Here is a 19,702-nt window from a genome sequence, read left to right as displayed (position 1 = left end):
AGGTTTTAGACAGTCTGCGGGGACGTCACGGAGACTACGTCCAGGTTTTAGACAGTCTGAGGGACGTCACGGAGACTACGTCTATCCATGAATCCCAAATCTGGGATTAAACCTGGACCAACCAAAGTGTCCACAGAGTGTGGTGGATAGAAACTCTTGAGACTTCTTAATACGAGAGTCTGGAACAAGCAACAAACTGAAGAAAGAAACATTTTTGCGTCTGTATTTAAATATCTTTGAATGTCGACACGCGAACGTGAATTCATATCTGGAAACCTTCGTGACCTGAAGACTCTTCTGTAAAGTGGCAATAAGGAAACGTCAGTTTTAATAATGCTTCTGTGTCAGTGTGCTGAGAGCCGAGCGCTGAGACTAAAAATAATCTGAAAGAAAAGAAATGCTGTCCGACTGAAGACGCTGATTCAGTTATCGTCTCTAACCACATTTCTAATCAACTGGCTGGCTCAAGGGGCTTAACACGTTCAACAGAGCAGCTGTGAGTCACACACACACACACACACACACACACTCACACACACCGATGTCTTATATTAACTGTACCAACACACTGCTGCCTCCTTTCTCTCACACACAGCGTTCAGACTCATAACTCTCCACATTTCTCTAAAAAGCCGATGATGGGCTTCGGCTCGCCGACCAGAAATAAAACAAAAACCTGTGACAGCCGAGCGCGGCACAGACTGGAACGGATTCTGAGACGCTGCCACGGTTCTTCTCCAAAAATGTCTTTTCAGCACGGTGTGGCAAAAAGCATCGTCCATACACAGAGGACCAGATTCAGATGGACGTGATGTCACAGCCTGATGACCAATGACACAGAGGGAAGCAGAGACTCACACGTTCATTACTTCATGCTGTGTTTCTGGACGTCCCCGCAGACTGTCTAAAACCTGGACGTAGTCTCCGTGACGTCCTGCAGACTGTCTAAAACCTGGACGTAGTCTCTGTGACGTCCACACAGACTGTCTAAAACCTGGACGTAGTCTTTGTGACGTCCCTGCAGACTGTCTAAAACCTGGACGTAGCCTCCGTGACGTCCACGCAGACTGTCTAAAACCTGGACGTAGTCTCCGTGACGTCCACGCAGACTGTCTAAAACCTGGACGTAGTCTTAGTCTTATATTAGGCTGGTCTGTCCTTGTGTGTGTTAGTGTGTGTCTTGTGTATCAGCTCAGTGTTTTGTCTCTCCTGCAGGAAGAGATGACGTCTCCCACTGAGTGTGTGAATTAGGCGGGCGGTGTTGACGGAGCTGTCGGCTGCTTCAGAGACCGGCGGAGTCACTCGAGTCTTTTACACAACACACACAGCAGCCACATCGGCACAGGCCAGGTGTGTGTCGTACACCTGAGAGCTCATCAGCACCGCATGAAGACTGTTTCTATTAAACGTGAAACTGTCCTCCAGTTAACAGCCAGGCCGAGGTGGAACAAGGTCAATGAGAAGAGACGGAGGAAGACAGAGAGACGGGTCGATAAAGAAATGTGAGAACAGACGAGGAAACAGAGATAAGACGAGAATTCAAAGGCCACATTTGACAGGCTGACACACACCACATCTGTCATAAACTATAATACTTAGAAATATAAAGTTTGGTCTGACAAGCAGCTGAGGAGAAGCTGAAGTCATCTCAGCCTTAAAGTCTGACACTGAGCTGTGACTTCTGTCTCACGGTGTAAACACTAAAGTCTGGCGTGCTTTCACGATGATTCACTGGACACGTGGTGTTAAATCTTACAAAGAGACTGGGCAGAAACAGAGAGGGTGGAGGTGCTGGTGGTGCTGGTGGTGCTGGTGGTGGTGGAAGAATCGCTGTCCGTGCAGTAAAGCAGCTGACTCACCGCGATTCTTTCAGCTCCGCACGGCTGCTGCTAATTCGGCCTATTCAGAGCCGGCTTACAGCGACAGGACAGTCTGGGAGATAACGGCATTTCTGAGCCCTCCACCTCCACCTCCACCTCCACCTCCCTCCACCTCCACCTCCACCTCCACCCTCACCTCCCTCCACCTCAACCTCCATCATAACCGCTCCTCCACCACAAAGCACCAAACAATCCCGTCTTCACTCCCTGATGTTCATAACTTAACTAGTCGTGAAGACCAGAGTCAAATAATCCACTGTAGCTCAGCACTGCACACACACACACACACACACACACACACACACACACACACTCCATTTCATGCGGCGCCGAGTGCAGCCCGACCCGCCACTGTCTGGCTGTTACCATGGAGATGCCAGCCAGGCCAAAACAAAGGCAGAGCAGACACTGAGCAGACAGAGCCAGGTCTGACTGAGCAGAGAGCACAGCCGCTCTCAGTGTTTACTCCCCAGCAAATATCGACTCGGAGTAATAAACCGATCGACGTGACTGATCGAGATGAAAGGGAGCGAGTTCATCAGGAGAGAGGAGCGACCGGAGGACTGTCACCACACTGAGGCTCAGCGATACGACGGAGAACACAGATATGATGAATGTGTGCTGCTTTGATTTTAATGGACGGTGCTCGTTAAAGCATTTTAAAACACTGTGAGTGTTTTTGTACCGTTTCAGTGCTGATCAGCCTTTTATTGCAAATTTTAAAGGTCTGTAGATTTTATGGTGAACAACAGTAAACTGTGCCGTTAAATATTTACAGTGTTTTACTGTATAATTAACAGCCTCTAATATAAAACACGGCTTTATTCTGTATATGACTGAAGTCATATTTCATGGCATATTTTACTGTCATGGTTTGGCAGTTTCCTCTTTTTTACTTCACAGCCATAAAGATCTTTAAAAGGTGTCGTGGCGGGGCGGTCAGTAGTGTAGTGGGTTAAGCGGCCGCCCTGTGTGTGGAGGCTACAGTCCTCGCTGCAGCTGACCCTGGTTCGAATCCCGCATTGGACGACTATTCACTCCCCCTCTCTCTGCCCCCTGCTTCCTGTCTATCTTCAGCTGTACTATCATTAAAGTCGCTCTCACTGAGGCCTTTAGGAAGATTTCATGGTGAGACGTCCTCAGACACGACACGTCAAAACTTAAAGCCGTGTTTGCTCTGATAGTAACTGCACACAGCTTCTGTTACTCTGCACACACAAACATGAATCAGCCTGATATGAGCTGATTATATCTGCCGGTTCATGAGTGAGGCTGCTTCACTGTAAATATAAATGTGCACGAGGTGTGTGTGTGTGTGTGTGTGTGTGTGTGTGTGTTTTAAAGCACACAAACATGGGCAGATAACGAGCTGACTAATCTCACATAATAAAGCAAAGCTGGATTTTGTGACTGAATATGAAACTAAACGTCATGACATAGAAATATTTTCACGGAGCACAGAGATGAACAATGGAGAACAGGTGACAGGAACAAACAGGTCGGACCGCATCGCAGCTACCTGTCCGGCCTGCGGCACCAGGAAGAGACGCCCATATAAGGAAGAGAAGCTTGTAAAGGTGTGGTGGCTGAACAATGCACCTGCAGGACAGACTCTGTTTACCTGAACAAGATCCAACAACCAGCAGGACCAGTTCTGTGATCACACACAGCTCGCTTCATGAGGAGTGTGAACGATGTGAGATAATCCTCACATTCATATTACAACTCATTCCTGTGTCGTGGTCCTCGACTCGACCCGGTCTTCATTAGAGGAACCAGAAGTTTATCTTTCACATGTTCCTGAACTATTTAAAGAAGGACGTTCACGTGTTTAATTAAACGTTTCCTCACGAATGTCCTGAATATTTCATCCAATTAAAAGCCTTTCATGGTGACTGTCCACCTGCATTCTGGGAGCTGTGCATGTGTCTGTGCATGTGTCTGTGCATGTGTCTGTGCATGTGAACACAACATCATGAAACCACACTGGGAGGACGTGGAGGACGTGCAGAGGACGGGCGGTGGTCATCAGTAGGATGCACCCGCTGCCGTCTCCTGAGCATCAATCAATCGCTCGGCTAATGTTGCTGCCACTTATGGATTTCCTCTGTGTGCAACCGTTTACCCCCCGAGAGGACATATTTAATTTTTCATAACCTCCTGCAGCATGGCCTTTCAGTCACAGCGCTCACGGCCGGGTGGGGACGAGTCCCTGATACAGATCCTGCTCACGAAAGTCTGTTTAATCCTTTATTCCACCAAAGTCTCTGACTCTGCAGATTTGAAGTCTATTTGCAGGTCTTGGGTACTTCTGCATTTGTGGAAAGAAACTGTTCACAGTTTTTTTGTGGCTGCAGTGAGGCAGCATCATCCTAAAGTTTGAAACTTTAAATTAATCTGGGGTTGTAGACTTGAAAATAATTGAGCTTAGCCGACCTCTGCATGCATTTCTGCTCACACACACACCAGAACCAGAACACAGATGATTTCTCTGCTTCTGCTGCATCGATTTTTATCCACAGTGAGTCTTACAGACAGTGCGATGTTGTATCAGCGTACTCACTTTGGTGATTGGTCAAAACTTCGACAGAAACTGACAAGTTCCATTCGTAGCTACCCGAAGGTTCATAAAATCCTCATGTGAAGTGACAGAAGTGTCCTCAGACACACTCAGACACAGACTTCTCTGGATCTGTCGTCCACCGCATCACAGAAAATCTGCTCTCAAAAGTGAATATGATAATGTCCTCTGGCCTTTCTTCCTTCCTTTCTGGTTACTCTTATCGCATAATGTATTGTCAGTGTTTCTGAAATGAGACGCTGCATGCTGTAGTGAGTATTTGGCACATGGAAATACAGCGAACGCTCCTTCTGTGTTTTAAAGAGGTGAGAAAATGTGGCAGAGAGAAATCTGGAGACTAAAATCGAGGTTAAATGATACACGGTAAATACAACACACACACACACACACACACACACACACACACACATACACACACATACACACAGAATAATCCAAGTTTAACATCTGCAGGCGTCTGACAGAGATGCAGGAGAGGAGGAGTGACGGGACGAGGAGGCCTTCGACCTTTACGAGCTGATAGATCGAGACGTTACGTCAGGAAACAGGCTTAAAAAAAAAAGACAGGCTGAGTGAATTATGAATGAAGCTGCGGAAAGAAAGAGAAATATTTCAGAAAGTTTCCATCAAAGGTTCCTCCACCCTCCATCCTATTAGGAGGGGAAGATAGCACAGGAGGATTAGCTGACCCCGTCTGACCCGTCCAGACGGTCTACAGTGATAAAATATAACTTATATACGTGAGTATATAGCAACCTCTGAACCAGCAGAGTCCAGTCTAACAGTGAACACGGCAACAGAACCTCTGAACCGGCAGTGTCCAGTCTAACAGTGAACACAGCGACAGAACCTCTGAACCGGCAGTGTCCAGTCTAACAGTGAACACAGCAGACAGGTTTGGATCCTGGCATCCCGGGCTGAGTCAGTTCAGTTAGCTACCTGGCTGAGCTAACCACAGTTAGTGCTTTTCTCCTGATCAACGTTTCCATCATGAAGTCTGTGAATCGCCTCGGTACTGTGACGTTAAATGATCAATTGTTCAGTCAGGTTCTGATCCTGGACGTCCTTCAAATACATCTGAAGTTATATAACGTTGTTTTGGGCCGATGACGGTGCATTTCATCCCTCCCTCTGGAGTTTGTGTCACATCCAGGTGAAGCTGTTCTGTTCTGAAGTCTTGGGTCCGGTCACCAACAGCTCTGACCTCTGACACAGACACCAGCCAGCGCTCGGCCAGCAGCCCGATCTTAACTACAAGTGACATTTCTGAGATGCCACAAATTCCTCCTGACAGAGCGAGCGAGCGAGGGGAGAGAGAGAGGACTGGACCTTTTGTTCTTCTTTGTGGAAATGTTTGATGACCACATGAAGTCCAAACGGATCTTTACATCTGGACCAACACTGACAGAAAGACCACTCACTGCTGCTGAGGGTGTGTTCCATTATGAGTTTATTATGGAACAAAAACATTATACATGTTTTTTCAGGTGACACCCTGGACCTTTAATTATTTATAGAGCTGTCACTCTGTAACAGAACGACACAGTTCAACCTTCAACCTGTCGATAATTCATCCTCACACAAACACACTGATGCTTTGGACTCAAACCACAGAGGTGGACGTGCCACGGTGACACCGAACCAGGACGCATCAGATCAGCTGATTCATCTCATTCCTCCACATCTGATCACGATGAGCTGAAAGCACATGGACGGCTCGTAGTTCCACATCCACCGACCAGAAAAGGCTGACCACCATCAACATGTAAAATGGAATAATGCAAACATGATGCTCTGTATTGATGCCTCGTGTCCGTGAAGCAGGGTGACATGGACGAGCTCTGAGGCAGAATGTACCTGAGCTGCAGGTGAGAACGTTACGCCTCTCTTTGATCACACGAAGTGTGACTTTGTTGGTTTGAGTCTTTCTCCTTCCTCCTCTCTGAGAACAGAGTGTTTCTGACCTTTGAGATGGTGAAATCTCTGCACTGCAGCACGGCTCATGAAAACACCGCTCTCACTTTTAAACTCGCTGGAAGACAAAAGCTGCCGGTTTGGCCAAAGCAGACGACATGAATCAGATTCTTTCCATGACAAAGATGTGGTGGAGTGGAGGAGTGACGGTGACTTCACTGTGGTCTTCTGTTAGCCGGTGAGGAATGCTGCTGATGTGACGCCAATGAGGCGAGAAGCAAACCCAGCGAGTTCAGCGAGGTCCCATTGGAGGGAGGATTAACATTACTGCTGCCTTCGTGTGTGTTCACGGTCTTGTGTTATGTAACGCTGCTCGAGTGAAGCTGCTGGACCGGTCACGCTGCTCGACGGCGGGTGAGCTGCACAAACGAGGTCTAGAACAAAGACCCTTTAACGTAACACACACACATAACACACACACATAACACACACACATAACACACACACACAACACACACACACATAACACACACACACATAACACACACACATAACACACACACATAACACACACACATAACACACACACATAACACACACACATAACACACACACATTAAGTTCAGTTAGTGTTTCCCTAACTTAGCTGAATACCTCGAGAACGGAGCTACTTCTAGACGATGACTGAGGAGTCCGAGAAGCGTCTCGATGTTTTTATTTTTGACGGATGCTACGTCAAACAGCACAGAGCAGATCGAGCTGACAGGAAGTCAGACACAGAGAATGAATCTTCTAAATAAAACGCCCTGTGCAGACTGCAGATCTGTGTATTTGACTTACTCATGGTAGAAGCACATAAACCAGGGAAAATGACCAAATCTGAGCAAGCAAGCAAAGTCCGGTTGACCACATGCTTCTGAAACGCTCTTGTGTGGGGATGAAGTCGCGTGACGTCACAGAGCCGAGCCCGGCTGTCATCTCTGCAGAGGAACTGTTTGTTTGTCAGCAGCGTTTTCATGAAACTTGGTGACGTGACGGATGCACAAAGTATCATCACTTCTGTTGACATTGGGAAAATTCATCTTCACACATGCACAAATCTGTCGTAAGCAACTGCAAGTTATGTTCAAGTCAGTTTCCACGTCCGTCTGTGTGAAGGACGATTTATTGTGTGCAGGTCATCTAACGCCGACATCTTTGCACTGCAACACATCCTGAATCGATAAATTAGAGTCTGACTGTGTTCTGAACAGTCTGTGTAAAGCCTCGAGCCGATCATCCAACCAACAACACGCTCTTGTTTTTAAGAGGAACTCGTTACACTTGTTCCTGAAGAATTTCAACACATCTCCAGGGAATAACTCACGACAGGAATAATAATGAGGCCGAATAAGAAATGTGACAACACGAAGACGTACTAAAGAAGAAGAAGAAGGCCTCACTGTCATCAACAGAGACAAACATACACGTGTCAAAATGTGTCATGACGTGTGGACGGATAAAACACGGGACCTGACGGAGGTCAGTGGGTGGATGAAGGAGGGTGAAGCCGGCCGACGTGGAACTGACAGCGACAGTGTTTGTGTCGGCTCAGCATGACCTGTCTGTCTGTCTGTCTGTCTGTCTGTCTGTCTGTCTGTCTGTCTGTCTGTCTGTCTGTCTGATCACAGAGGAGGAGATAAAGACCTGACAGACAGACAGACAGACAGACAGACAGATAGATAGATAGATAGATAGATAGATAGATAGATAGATAGATAGATAGATAGATAGATAGATAGATAGATCATACGAGCGTTCATTCTCTGGACTGGAGGTCGTCAGCTGGCAGAGCAGAGCCAAACAGACTGGGAGGAAGATGAAGATGAAGATGAAGAGGAAGATGAAGATGAAGATGAAGCTTAGCCAATGACCACAGCACGTCTTCTTATGCAGAATTCAAAGTCATAATCACACGTTCAGTTACATACTGTAACCTTCTTATACTGGGAAGTTTAACAGCCACAGACCTGCTGACCATGATCCGTGATATCAAACTTTAAACCCAGGCTGGACACGGCTGCTCGGTCCAGGAAAATAAGGAAGTAAACAGAACTGTACTTCCTGTTTCATGGAGACTTTGACTACAGTCACAATATGTCTGACTGAAGGTGAACGTCTCACATCGGAACAGATCGAACAGCCGTCTACATCTGACAGGAGAAGACGCTCAGCGGGTTCAAACAAACGGTACTGAGCGCACAGAACCAGAACCAGAACCGGATCCACTGAGATGTGTGGAGGACGAGCCTCAGATAACAGGAAGTGCTGTCAGTGTTTCCATGGCAGATGGATGAGACGAGGAAAACCAAACATGTCTGCAGAGATGTGTGAGATCTCTGAAATGTTTGTGGCGTCCTATAAACTACATTACAATATGAAAGATGAGAATAAATTATAACTCAGAGTGAGGGGACTGTCTGACACACCAACAGATTTATGGATTTCTGTGCTAATCCACTCGGTTTGTTCTTCCCAGCTCAAACTCGCATCAACAAAAATTCCCAGGAAAGCCGTCGCCCAATCAGAGACGACTTCAGAAGGAAGCTGACGCTCTGCCTTCAAATTAAAAATGAAAGACTGAGACTGAGTTATGACGCCTCAGACGTTTAAGGTGGTTATTACTCTGCTAACACTGTTTATGACTCTGTTATAATAAAATCATCTGCTAATTAAAAACTGTGATTCATTCACACACACACACACATCAATCAACAGAAAATCAGCCGCAAAGTAAAGTGTGTGTGTGTGCGTGTGTGCGTGTGTGTGTGTGTGTATGTGTGTGTGTGTGTATGTGTGTGTGTGTGTGTGTGTGTGTGTGTGTGTGTGTGTGTGTGTGTGTGGACTCACCTTGGCGTTGGCTTTGGTCTTGCTGCTGCTGCTGCTGCTGCTGTTGTTGTTGTTGGGGCTCGCATTAGCGTCTTCATGGACTCTGTCCAGGAGCCAGAGGAGGAACTCGAGGGCATCGTGCTGAGAGTTTCCCCGAAACTGAGAGCCGTACTTGGCCACGATGCTCTGAGGAGAGGAGAGACATCATGATCATCATCAGTCTACAAAATGAGGCCACGGCGGTCACGTGGAGGAACTCATCAGCCATAAGCGAAGCCTTGGTTCAGCTCAGAGCGCTCATCACACTGACAGAAGGTGGCGTCACCTTCATGTGAACGTGTCACATATTGTTTACATCATGTCATAAGTCATTCAAAGCTCAGACAGACAGAAAACATTCAGCCTGAAAAACCCTGAGGCAACAAATAAAACAGCAACAATCTCCTCAGTTCATCAATTCATTCTTTAAAACAAGACGAGTTCTCCACAGCCTGAAGAGACAAATTCATATTCTCACATTTAATAAACTGGAACAACAAAAGTTAAAAAAATGATTAAAATGATGGAAACAATCTAATTAACAGCACGACGTAGTCTCTGAGACGTCCCCGCAGACTGTCTAAAACCTGGACGTAGTCTCCGTGACGTCCCCGCAGCCTTGTCGTTTGGACTGAATAGAAATAAAATGGATCAAACCTCAGCGGTCGTTCACAGAAAACTTGAAACCTTTAAAAGTTGGCGATGTCGGAACAAATCAAGAATCACTTCATCTATTTTCTGCTGATGTCGGAACAAATCAAGAATCACTTCATCTATTTTCTGCTGTGCTCGTTTATTTTTGGCAGCATGGGTAAATAAAATCAGACGTCTGTGCTTCGTTTGTGATGCCCGTTAACATTTGAAAACGATGAGTCACACAGAGGAAATCCTGACAGCAGAAAAACACAAACAGATTGTTTAATTCAGGTATCAGGGAGTTCTGATGGTGAGTCCGACAGAGGAAATCAAACAAACTAATGACGTGCATTAGCAGAACTCTGGACTCTGTGTGACTGGCAGGCTGCAGGCTCATTAAAATCACCACATCATACCTGCAGCAGCATCTAAATATAAACAGCCCCACCCCTCTGCCTCCACCTGACGGAGACAGCCCACTAATGAGCTTCATCACTGTGAGCAAGCGCTGACAGGGGGATGGAGGGATGAGGGACAGATGGAGAGAGGGAGCGGTGGAGTAAAGGGAGGGATGCTGGCAGAGTTTCAAAAGACCTGCAAGTGTCTTCTTTTCAAAAAGGACGTGGCTGTCCCAGAGATGAGGACGGAGACACTGAGCTCAGTGTCTCCAACAGCAAAGCAACATGCCAGTCTATCTGATTAATATAGCTGCGTCCAGGTTTTAGACAGTCTGAGGGGACGTCACAGAGACTACGTCCAGGTTTTAGACAGTCTGTGTGGACGTCACGGAGACTACGTCCAGGTTTTAGACAGTCTGCGAGGACGTCACAGAGACTACGTCCAGGTTTTAGACAGTCTGCGGGGACGTCACGGAGACTACGTCCAGGTTTTAGACAGTCTGCGGGGACGTCACAGAGACTACGTCCAGGTTTTAGACAGTCTACAGGGACGTCTCAGAGACCAGATGACTCGTCCTTAAAGGCTCTTGTGAAGACTAAATTCTCAGGCATCGTTCTTTTTAATTGAATTCTCGTAGAGGAAGAAAAACGTAACAAGGTGTCGAGGGACAGAAAAGACGTCCAGCTGTGGAAATGTCGAGTTTCTCTACAAACACTCGTCGTGTTCAGAGCTGACCGAGCTCAGCTCAGGAAGAGGATGAAGGTGGGCGTAACCTGAAGGAGCACACCTGACTGCTACCTGAGGTGGATTCAGGCAGCACGTCCTCCAGCTTTAAGAGAACTTCATTTCATTCATTTCAGAGCAGGTAGAACAAACCAGTACCGCCTCTTTCATTACATGATTTATTACATGTGAACTCTGAGGACACGGCCTGACTCGTGGGGACAGATCTGTGTCTCCATCAAGACAACAACAAAAAACTAAATAATCAAAGACGACCGGCCGTCGTAAAGCACAGCAGGGGTCGTGACCTCTCCTGCTCCACCCCCACATGTCTGTTTGTGTCCTGCTGCCTTTGCTTCATCTCACCCCGTCACGCCTCCATCCATCCTCCTCCTCTGTAAACAAAGACGGATCAGGGCAGGAATTCACTCCACACATACATCAGGACAATAACCCATTTCCAGCAGCTCACCTCAGCGCTGTGCGGCCTGCCGACAGGACCGAATGGATTCCTCCTGGGTGACGGACGGGGCATGATGCTGACAAATGATGACGGGGAATAACCTGAAGAGGAAGAGCACACGCTCTGCCCACCCCCACCTCCCCAAAGGTGTGGCTGGAGTGAGGCTGGAGACAATCCGTCACCAGCGGCTCCATTTGCAGATTCATTTTTCTGCTGCCCGGTCATCACTTCCACTGGTTTCTCCTCCTCTTCCATCTTTCTTCCTCTCCTTTTTATTAACTCTCTTTTTTCCTTTCCTCTCTGTCATGTCAGCATCATTCCCCTCTGCTCAGCTCGAGTCTCCACCTGTGCCATCTCAGGCCACGCTGGATTCACCTGAAGAACCGTGCAGCTATTTCTCCTGACAAACCTAAACACTCATCTCAGAATAAAACCTGTGTTGACTGAACAAAGCCTTCAGATGTCCCCTGTGTGGGATTTACAGGCGATCAGTGAGAAACAAGACGGGATGAGATGATGGGAATAATCGCCTGTGAAGGGTTTACAGATCTCTGTCGACTGATTCTGGCAGCTGAGGCTGTAAATACTCTGCTGTGAGTCTGTCACGCTCGGAGCTCGGACGCTGTTCGCCATGTGCTTCCCATCACTGAGATGAAGTGGGAAAGTCACCTCAGACTCTCCTCCATGATTTGCAGCATCGCACCTCAGAACAGTGACGACTGATTTATTCCCACGGCTTCTCGCGCCGTGTCGTCGAGGCTCGGTACATAAATCATAGCTGGCATAATGAAGCGGGTGGAAAATGGCCTCACGTTGTCGTGCTTACACAGACACACACCGCTCCTTGTGTTTCTTTATTGCCTTTTGTCACAGCGGTGTCGGTATAACGGAGTGCGGCTCACTGAGTCGTGGGAATGCGTGCTGCTTCCAGACCAGCACATGGTGTCGGTGACACGACGTGGAAGTGTCTGACACAGAGCGTGCAAACACGAAACACTGATTATTTGATCTGTTCTTACAAACACAACCTCCAACTGCAAAGTCCCACTGTGCAGATTCAGATTCAGCACTCAGAGTCCAGGTGGTCGTCTTTATGGAGCCGAATTTACTTGATTTTCTCTTCTTAGCTTCCTCCGTCAGCGTCCTCTTCACTCTCTTCTCCTCTGCCATCATGTCCGTAGAAGCTGCTGAGCCTGGTTACCTCCTCTTCTTCTTCCTGGTCATCCATAACGCCTGTTGGTACAAACACTCAGTTCGTCGTCGCTCTGAGCTCACCGCCAAGCTGACGAACTGAGCTAACAGCAGCTACAGCTGTCAGCAGTTTACTTCACTGTCCATCATAAACTCTGTAAATCACAGAGAGTTGAGGCGGAGCAGCCGGAGGACATCAGAGGGAAAACCAGAAAACATTTCCTCCATAAAATATGATCCAGTTTCACCAGAATCAGTGAAATAGTTGCTGCTGTGTGACTTAGTGCCGTAAAGCGTTACGTACTTCTCCCGACCCGGAGCCCAAAGTTACATAGTGTGAGAACAGACGTACGAATGACAGAGACACTGTAAATCCTGTCACGCTGTCATCAAGTTAAATCAGTGTAGACGTCTTTAAGGCCGGATAATGAAAGGACGCTTCATCCCTCCAGATTTCATCAACGTCAAATGTGTAGTGAAGCAGTTAGAGCGAAGTCGGAAAGTTTGACCTCTACCTACTGCACTTCATATCACGGTGTGGGAATCTAATGAGGGCGTGCAGCAGAGCAACTCCACAGATGAGAAGTGCTGAGCTGCAGGAAACGCAGTGAAGTGTCTGCAGGTGAAGAAAACAGCAACACTGAATGCTGACTTCACTTCCTGCTGCATATTTGTTGAGGTATCTGCTGCAGCTCCCTCTGACAGGCTCATGACTCCTACTCACTCCGAATCCTGACGCCAGGAGGAGAGAAGTTACACAAAGCCAGAGAAAAGTTTCTTTTCCACTGTTTGACTGAGCGCTGCCTCTTTAAGGCCCCACTGTCTGTCGCTTGTTGCCATCACAGACCAGACGACGGTCTACTGAGGAACACAGCAGGGATGAGACTGCATCCTACCATCTGATAATAAACCTGATCAGCCACCGTCAGTAATCAATACACAACCAATAACTTCAACTTTAACTGTTACCAAGCGTTTCTGCAGCGTTGACAGAACGTTCCAAAACAAACATATCATCAGTCTGAAGTGAACTAAAGCTCCCTGCGCTGTCCCTTTAAGAAACATGACACCTGAACAATTCATTACGTGTCTGTGACAACACGAGATAAAGGACGTCACATGACGTCACATGATGTCACATGACGTCACATGATGTCACATGACCACACTGACCGTCAGGTCAACATCAGAATAACTAAAGATAAACTACAACTACCAACGTTACTCTAATGTTAGACCAACGTTACTCTAATGTTAGACCAACGTTACTTTAGTCAGACCAACGTTATTTTAATGTTAGACCAACGTTACTTTAATGTTAGACCAACGTTACTTTAATGTTAGACCAGCGTTACTTTAATGTTAGACCAGCGTTACTCTGTTAGACCAACGTTACTTTAATGTTAGACCAATGTTACTTTAATGTTAGACCAACGTTACTCTAATGTTAGACGAGCGTTACTCTAATGTTAGACCAACGTTACTCTAATGTTAGACCAACGTTACTCTAATGTTAGACCAGCGTTACTCTAATGTTAGACCAGCGTTACTTTAATGTTAGACCAACGTTACTTTAATGTTAGACCAGCGTTACTCTAATGTTAGACCAACGTTACTCCAATGTTAGACCAACGTTACTTTAATGTTAGACCAATGTTACTTTAATGTTAGACCAGCATTACTCTAACGTTAGACCAACGTTACTCTAATGTTAGACCAACGTTACTTTAATGTTAGAACTGTTTATTTGAATATGACGCTCGAGGCCGTGCTGTTATTTTGAAAATCAGCACGCTGTGATCATCGTGCCGTGCTGATATTCAGTATAACAGCACTATCAGTGCGATAACCCACCTGTGGTCACACACTGTGTTCTTCATATGTTTGTGTCGCTCTGCAGGAGCCAATCAGAAGAGGTCATTTTACTGAATACCAATTCACATTACTGCATTGAAGACCTTCGTGTTTTTGTCTCGTCATGAGCTTTTCATTATTTCAGTCGACAGAGGCTCAAATCAGTGAAGCAACGCGTGACAGGAGTTTATATTGTGCTCTTTATTCCTCAGCAGCATGCAGGTGCTCAGGAATAATGACGAGCTCTCCTTCTGTATCAGTCTCTACCTTTGGACCTGACTTATAAATATCTCCTGTGCAGGTGATGCAGACCTCCGCCTTCCCCTATGACTCCCCCCCAGGCTGTTGATGCAACAGAGCAGCTGACTGTCGCCCAACACGCCCAGAGGAAAGTCAGTCTGTCTAAGTCAGAAAGGAATGCTCGACTCCCACGCGCTCCACACGACAGTTGAGGAATGCAGGTGAACCACCTGAAGTGTCAGATTGTTGCGGCAGGTGAGCCAAGCGGAGGTCTGCGTGTGATCAGTAACCGCAGAATGACTCCACGAATCATAATAAAATGTATTATGACCGCTTCGTGTAGCTAATGTTCACCTAAGACGCAGCCTTTATTCACAGGAAGTGACCTTTGCACCACATTCAAACGAGAGCTCACCTGACGCGTCCATTCAAATATTTGTTCTGCCAATACAGACTGTTATAGTCACTCACAAATCCCATCAAACCCTCCTGATGTTTGCCTGCTGTGCTGCTGGGTGACTCCAAAAGCTGTAGGATGGTAACTGTGGAGATTCCAGCAGAGGAATGTGTGTGAGAGTGACGTCTCTGTACCATCACTGGATGCTCACAGAGGCCCGGGGGGACTCATTTCCGTGTTGTGAGCCCCTGTTGACCCCCTTTTTCTCTCTGTCTCCAACTGCAGCAAACACAGACTGCAGGCAGCTTAATTATATTTTGCCTTGAGAAGCAGAAACTCCAGCAGAACTCCTGGAAGACTAACCCGGCCTCAGGTTTGCTGCGCGTCAATTAATATGTGATGATTTGATTTAAAGCGCCTGAAGGCCCCGTGAGTTTGAGACTCGCTGTGATGAGGTGGAACAGTGTGCAGTTAAATCAACTCTCAACTCTCTGTGATTTACAGAGTTTATGATGGACAGTGAAGTAAACTGCTGACAGCTGTAGCTGCTGTTAGCTCAGTTCGTCAGCTTGGCGGTGAGCTCAGAGCGACGGGTACCCGTCGCTCTGAGCTGACGAACTGAGTGTTTGTACCAACAGGCGTTATGGACGACCAGGAAGAAGAAGAGGAGGTAACCAGGCTCAGCAGCTTCTACGGACATGATGGCAGAGGAGAAGAGAGTGAAGAGGACGCTGACGGAGGAAGCTAAGAAGAGAAAAGGAGAGAGTGAGCGAGCAAGAAGCCGCCGGACAAGAGTAAATGTGGGACTGACTTTTAGTGGTTGGTGAGGAGCTTGGTTGAAATTGACATTAAAGTGCTGAAAGACTGGATGAAAATGCGTGAAAGGACAGACGCCGAGCTGGTGACTGCTGCGGACAGGCAGTTGATACTCAGCTGCTGCTGGTTTTTGTCAGAAGTAATGTAATTCAGAACACATCTCGAGTACAGCTGTAGTCATGGTTTACCCCAGGGGTTTTACACTCGGGATTTTCTAGGGTGGTTGGGGTTGGTGGGTGGTGGTGTGGTTGTGGGGTTGTTGGGGGGGTGGTGGGTGTTGTGCAATAAAAACCAAAACAAACACAGGGGTGGTGTTGTGGGTGGGGTGTGGGTGGGTGGGGGGGTTGGGTTGGGGTGTTTGGTGGGGGCGTTGGTGTGGGGGGTGGGGGGTTGTGTTTGGGGGGGGGGGTGGGGGGGTTTGGGTAACAAAAAAAAATTTTTTTTTTTGGGGGGGGGGTGGGGGGTGGGGGTGGTGGGGGGGGGGTGTGGGGGGTGTGTGGGGTGGGGGGGGGTGGTTTGGGTGGGTATTTTTTTTTGTCTGGGGACTAATTAAATAATAATAATGATGATAATAATAACTAATAATAATAATTATAATAATAATAATAATAATACAATAATAATAATAAATATAATAATAATAATAATAATAATACTTAATAATAATAATATATGATATAATAATAAATAATAATAATAATAATGATATAATAATATAAAATAATAATAATAATAATATATAATAATATAAGAAATAAATAAATAATAATAATAATAATAAAATATAATAATGAGAATAATAATAATAATAATAATAATAAAGAATATAAATATAATTATTATAATATCCATGTGTGTCATCATCTCTTCATGTCAGGATATCAAACGTAAACAGGAAACACTTCCCCGTGAGGTAAACAACAACAACAACAACAACAACAGAACAAAGAGCTGAGCATCATCATCATCATCATCATCATCACCATCACCATCATCATCATCATCATCATCATCACCATCATCATCATCATCTTCATCACCATCATCATCATCATCACCATCATCATCATCATCATCATCATCATCATCATCACCACCTTCATCATGTGTCTGCGTCCTCACCTTGAACTCCACGGACAGCTGCGGCGTGTACTCCAGCGTCCACAGCGCTCGAACCAGCGCCGCCAGCTGCTCGGTCACCTCCCCCCTGTCGCTCCTCTGCCGCTCCTCTGCTCCTCTCACCTCCCCCCTGTCGCTCCTCTGCCGCTCCTCTGCTCCTCTCACCTCCCCGTTCACCCTCCCGTGGCTCAGCTCCGACTTGTACTGCTCCAGCCCGAGGTACTCGGCCAGCAGGTCCGTGTTGCTGAGGCACTGGACCACGGCGTTCATGAAGCAGGTGTTGCCGTGGTTCTTCAGCCCGAGCACCCCGGGGGTCTTATCGCCGTAGCACCACGACAGCCTGTCCTTCACCGAGCCGTGAGAGGAGGACACCGTGGAGCTCTTCTTCACGGTGCCCTCGTCGTTAAACGCCCCCGACGCGCTCTGCCCGAAGCCGCCGTCGTCGTCCTCCGCGTCCGGCGGATCCGCGTCGCCGAAGTGCGCCAAAGTGCCCAAAGTTTTCAGGATCCTTCCCATGAAATTCCCGATCGATCGCAGCGACCTCCTCCTGCTGAACCTCCCCGCTCTGTGCGTCTTCTCTTTCCGCTTCGTGGCTTTGGGCTTCATGTGTTTTCTTACCTTGCTGTCCTTGCGCGGATCCATGGCGCTGACCGGACCGACACAAATGAAACGGGCTGTGGAGGCGCACCTGTCTGCCAGGCTGTCTACGCCTCCTCCTCCTCCTCCTCCTCCTCCACCTCCTCCTCCTCCTTCCTTCTCTCCACTTACCGCTGAGGTGGCACCGGCTCGGTGCCAGTAAGGCACATGTTTCACTGATTCTCCTCTGACATCCCGGTAACAATCCCCGGTACGGTGTGATCACCTAATCCTGCACCGACGATCCGCGTCCCTCCCTCCGACTGGCAGGTTCAAATTCTTCCTCATCGACGCTCTCTGCGCTCAGACTCCCTCCCTCCTCTCCTCCCTCCTCTCCTGTCTCTGGGGCTACAGTGAAGAACTTTCTGTCTGGAGGATCCTGTTCCTGTTCATCACAACACAAAGGTGGACACAAAGTTCTTTTCAGAAACCTCTGGACCGGCAGGGAGCAGGAAGGTCCACTTGTTCATGAGACAGGGAACAAGGAAGTGTTGTCTTTGGAAGGTTTCAAGCATCTCAGCCTTAAACTGCCCCCTGTAGGACCAAGCACAGCATCACCTGACTCCATCGTCTCCAGAGGGAGTCATCAACCCAGCTCCGAGTCATTCAGACCAGAACCGGACCATGTGGAGTCTGTTGAACACCTTTAATAAAGTGTAAAACATTTCATGATTCTTGTTGTTTACCTGACAGGACCTCACCTCTGCAAGGTGTTCAGAGATATGAAGAATAAAAATAGAAAGAATCAAGTCTTCATCATTGTCACATTATAATAAAGACTAACAGTGCCGATATCATAAAATAAAGACACACCTGAGGTTGGAAAGTTAAAGAGGAGGCACCACCACCTGGTGGAGCGTGCCCAGTGCCCACATGTATCAGGGGCTGGCGCCCTCGCTGCAGTGACCCGGCCCGGTTCTGGATGAGTCCTTTGCTGCATCTCATCTCCTCTCTGTCCTCCAGTAAAACAAAACATGCCAAAAAAAAATCTGTACAAACAAATATAATATATGTATCCTTAATATGTATAAATATATATAAATCCTCATGGTTCTTTGTGGTTCCTCATGGTTCCTTAATGGTTCTTTGTGGTTCCTTAATGGTTCCTTGCGGTTCCTCATGGTTCTTTGTGGTTCCTTAATGGTTCCTTGCGGTTCCTCATGGTTCTTTGTGGTTCCTCATGGTTCCTATAGTCCAGAAGTACATCAGCCATCAAGCTCCTCTTCTGTGGAACCAGCTCCCGGTTCTGGTTCTGGCTCAGGTCATCCCTTAATTCTGCTGCCAGGGGACTTCCCATGACGCGCTGAACTCCTCTTCTTCTCTCCATCTGGACACTTCATGTCCCGTTGATACATTACTAACTTCTGTGGAGTTTGGAGCATCGTGGTTATCAATATTATTATTGTCACTTTGCATCTTTGTCGAGTTGTTGGAGTAGACCTGTTCTATGTGGAGTCATGAGAACTTCTTGTTCTACTGATGCTAAATAAATGAGCTGCAGCTGAACTGAACCTATGATCGTGTATCTACCTTTTCTAAGAACACCTCATCAGCACATAGAGACACATGCACTGTATCCTATAAATAGCCCGGCTGCTCTCTTCTTAATGCTGCTGCACAGAATGAAGTGAAATGGATGTTAGCGCACCGTCCGTGCACGGCGTGTTAGCTGCGTTTCTTTCCAGGATCAGCATCTTTTCGTGCTTTATTCAGATTCTAATCATCTGCAGCTTCATTTCACAGCTCAGCGCTACTGAAGATTGAATTTAGTGAGCCAGATGTGCTGGATTTATTGAAATAGATCGTCCAATACTTCCAGAATTTCTCCTGATGCTCTTTTTCCAGCATTGTTGGAAAACATTGTAAACAAAGTCCAAGTCAACTTCTTTATGAAGGTGACTGTGATGATGGGCAGGGAGGATGGAGGCAGAGACAGTGATGCAGGT

At 47.1% G+C, this 19,702-nt stretch overlaps 1 protein-coding gene across 1 annotated transcript in view; it reads right to left on the bottom strand.

Annotated features, from left to right (window-relative positions):
* usp43a (ubiquitin specific peptidase 43a) overlaps positions 1–18,056 on the bottom strand; it is a 73,908-nt gene extending 55,852 nt beyond the window's left edge. Inside the window, exons 1-2 of the mRNA XM_027283374.1 lie at positions 17,124–18,056; positions 9,265–9,429 (exon numbers count right to left, since the gene is read on the bottom strand). Coding sequence (XP_027139175.1) covers positions 9,265–9,429; positions 17,124–17,762 — 804 coding nt within the window. The 5' untranslated portion in view covers positions 17,763–18,056. The remainder of the gene's footprint in view (positions 1–9,264; positions 9,430–17,123) is intronic.
* Positions 18,057–19,702: the final 1,646 nt, after the last annotated feature.

Source organism: Larimichthys crocea, chromosome X (genome assembly GCF_000972845.2).
Source record: "Larimichthys crocea isolate SSNF chromosome X, L_crocea_2.0, whole genome shotgun sequence".
Classification (NCBI taxonomy): Eukaryota; Metazoa; Chordata; class Actinopteri; family Sciaenidae; genus Larimichthys; species Larimichthys crocea.
The sequence above is the reverse complement of the archived record's forward strand: the minus strand, read 5'-3'. Positions and strand labels throughout refer to the sequence as shown.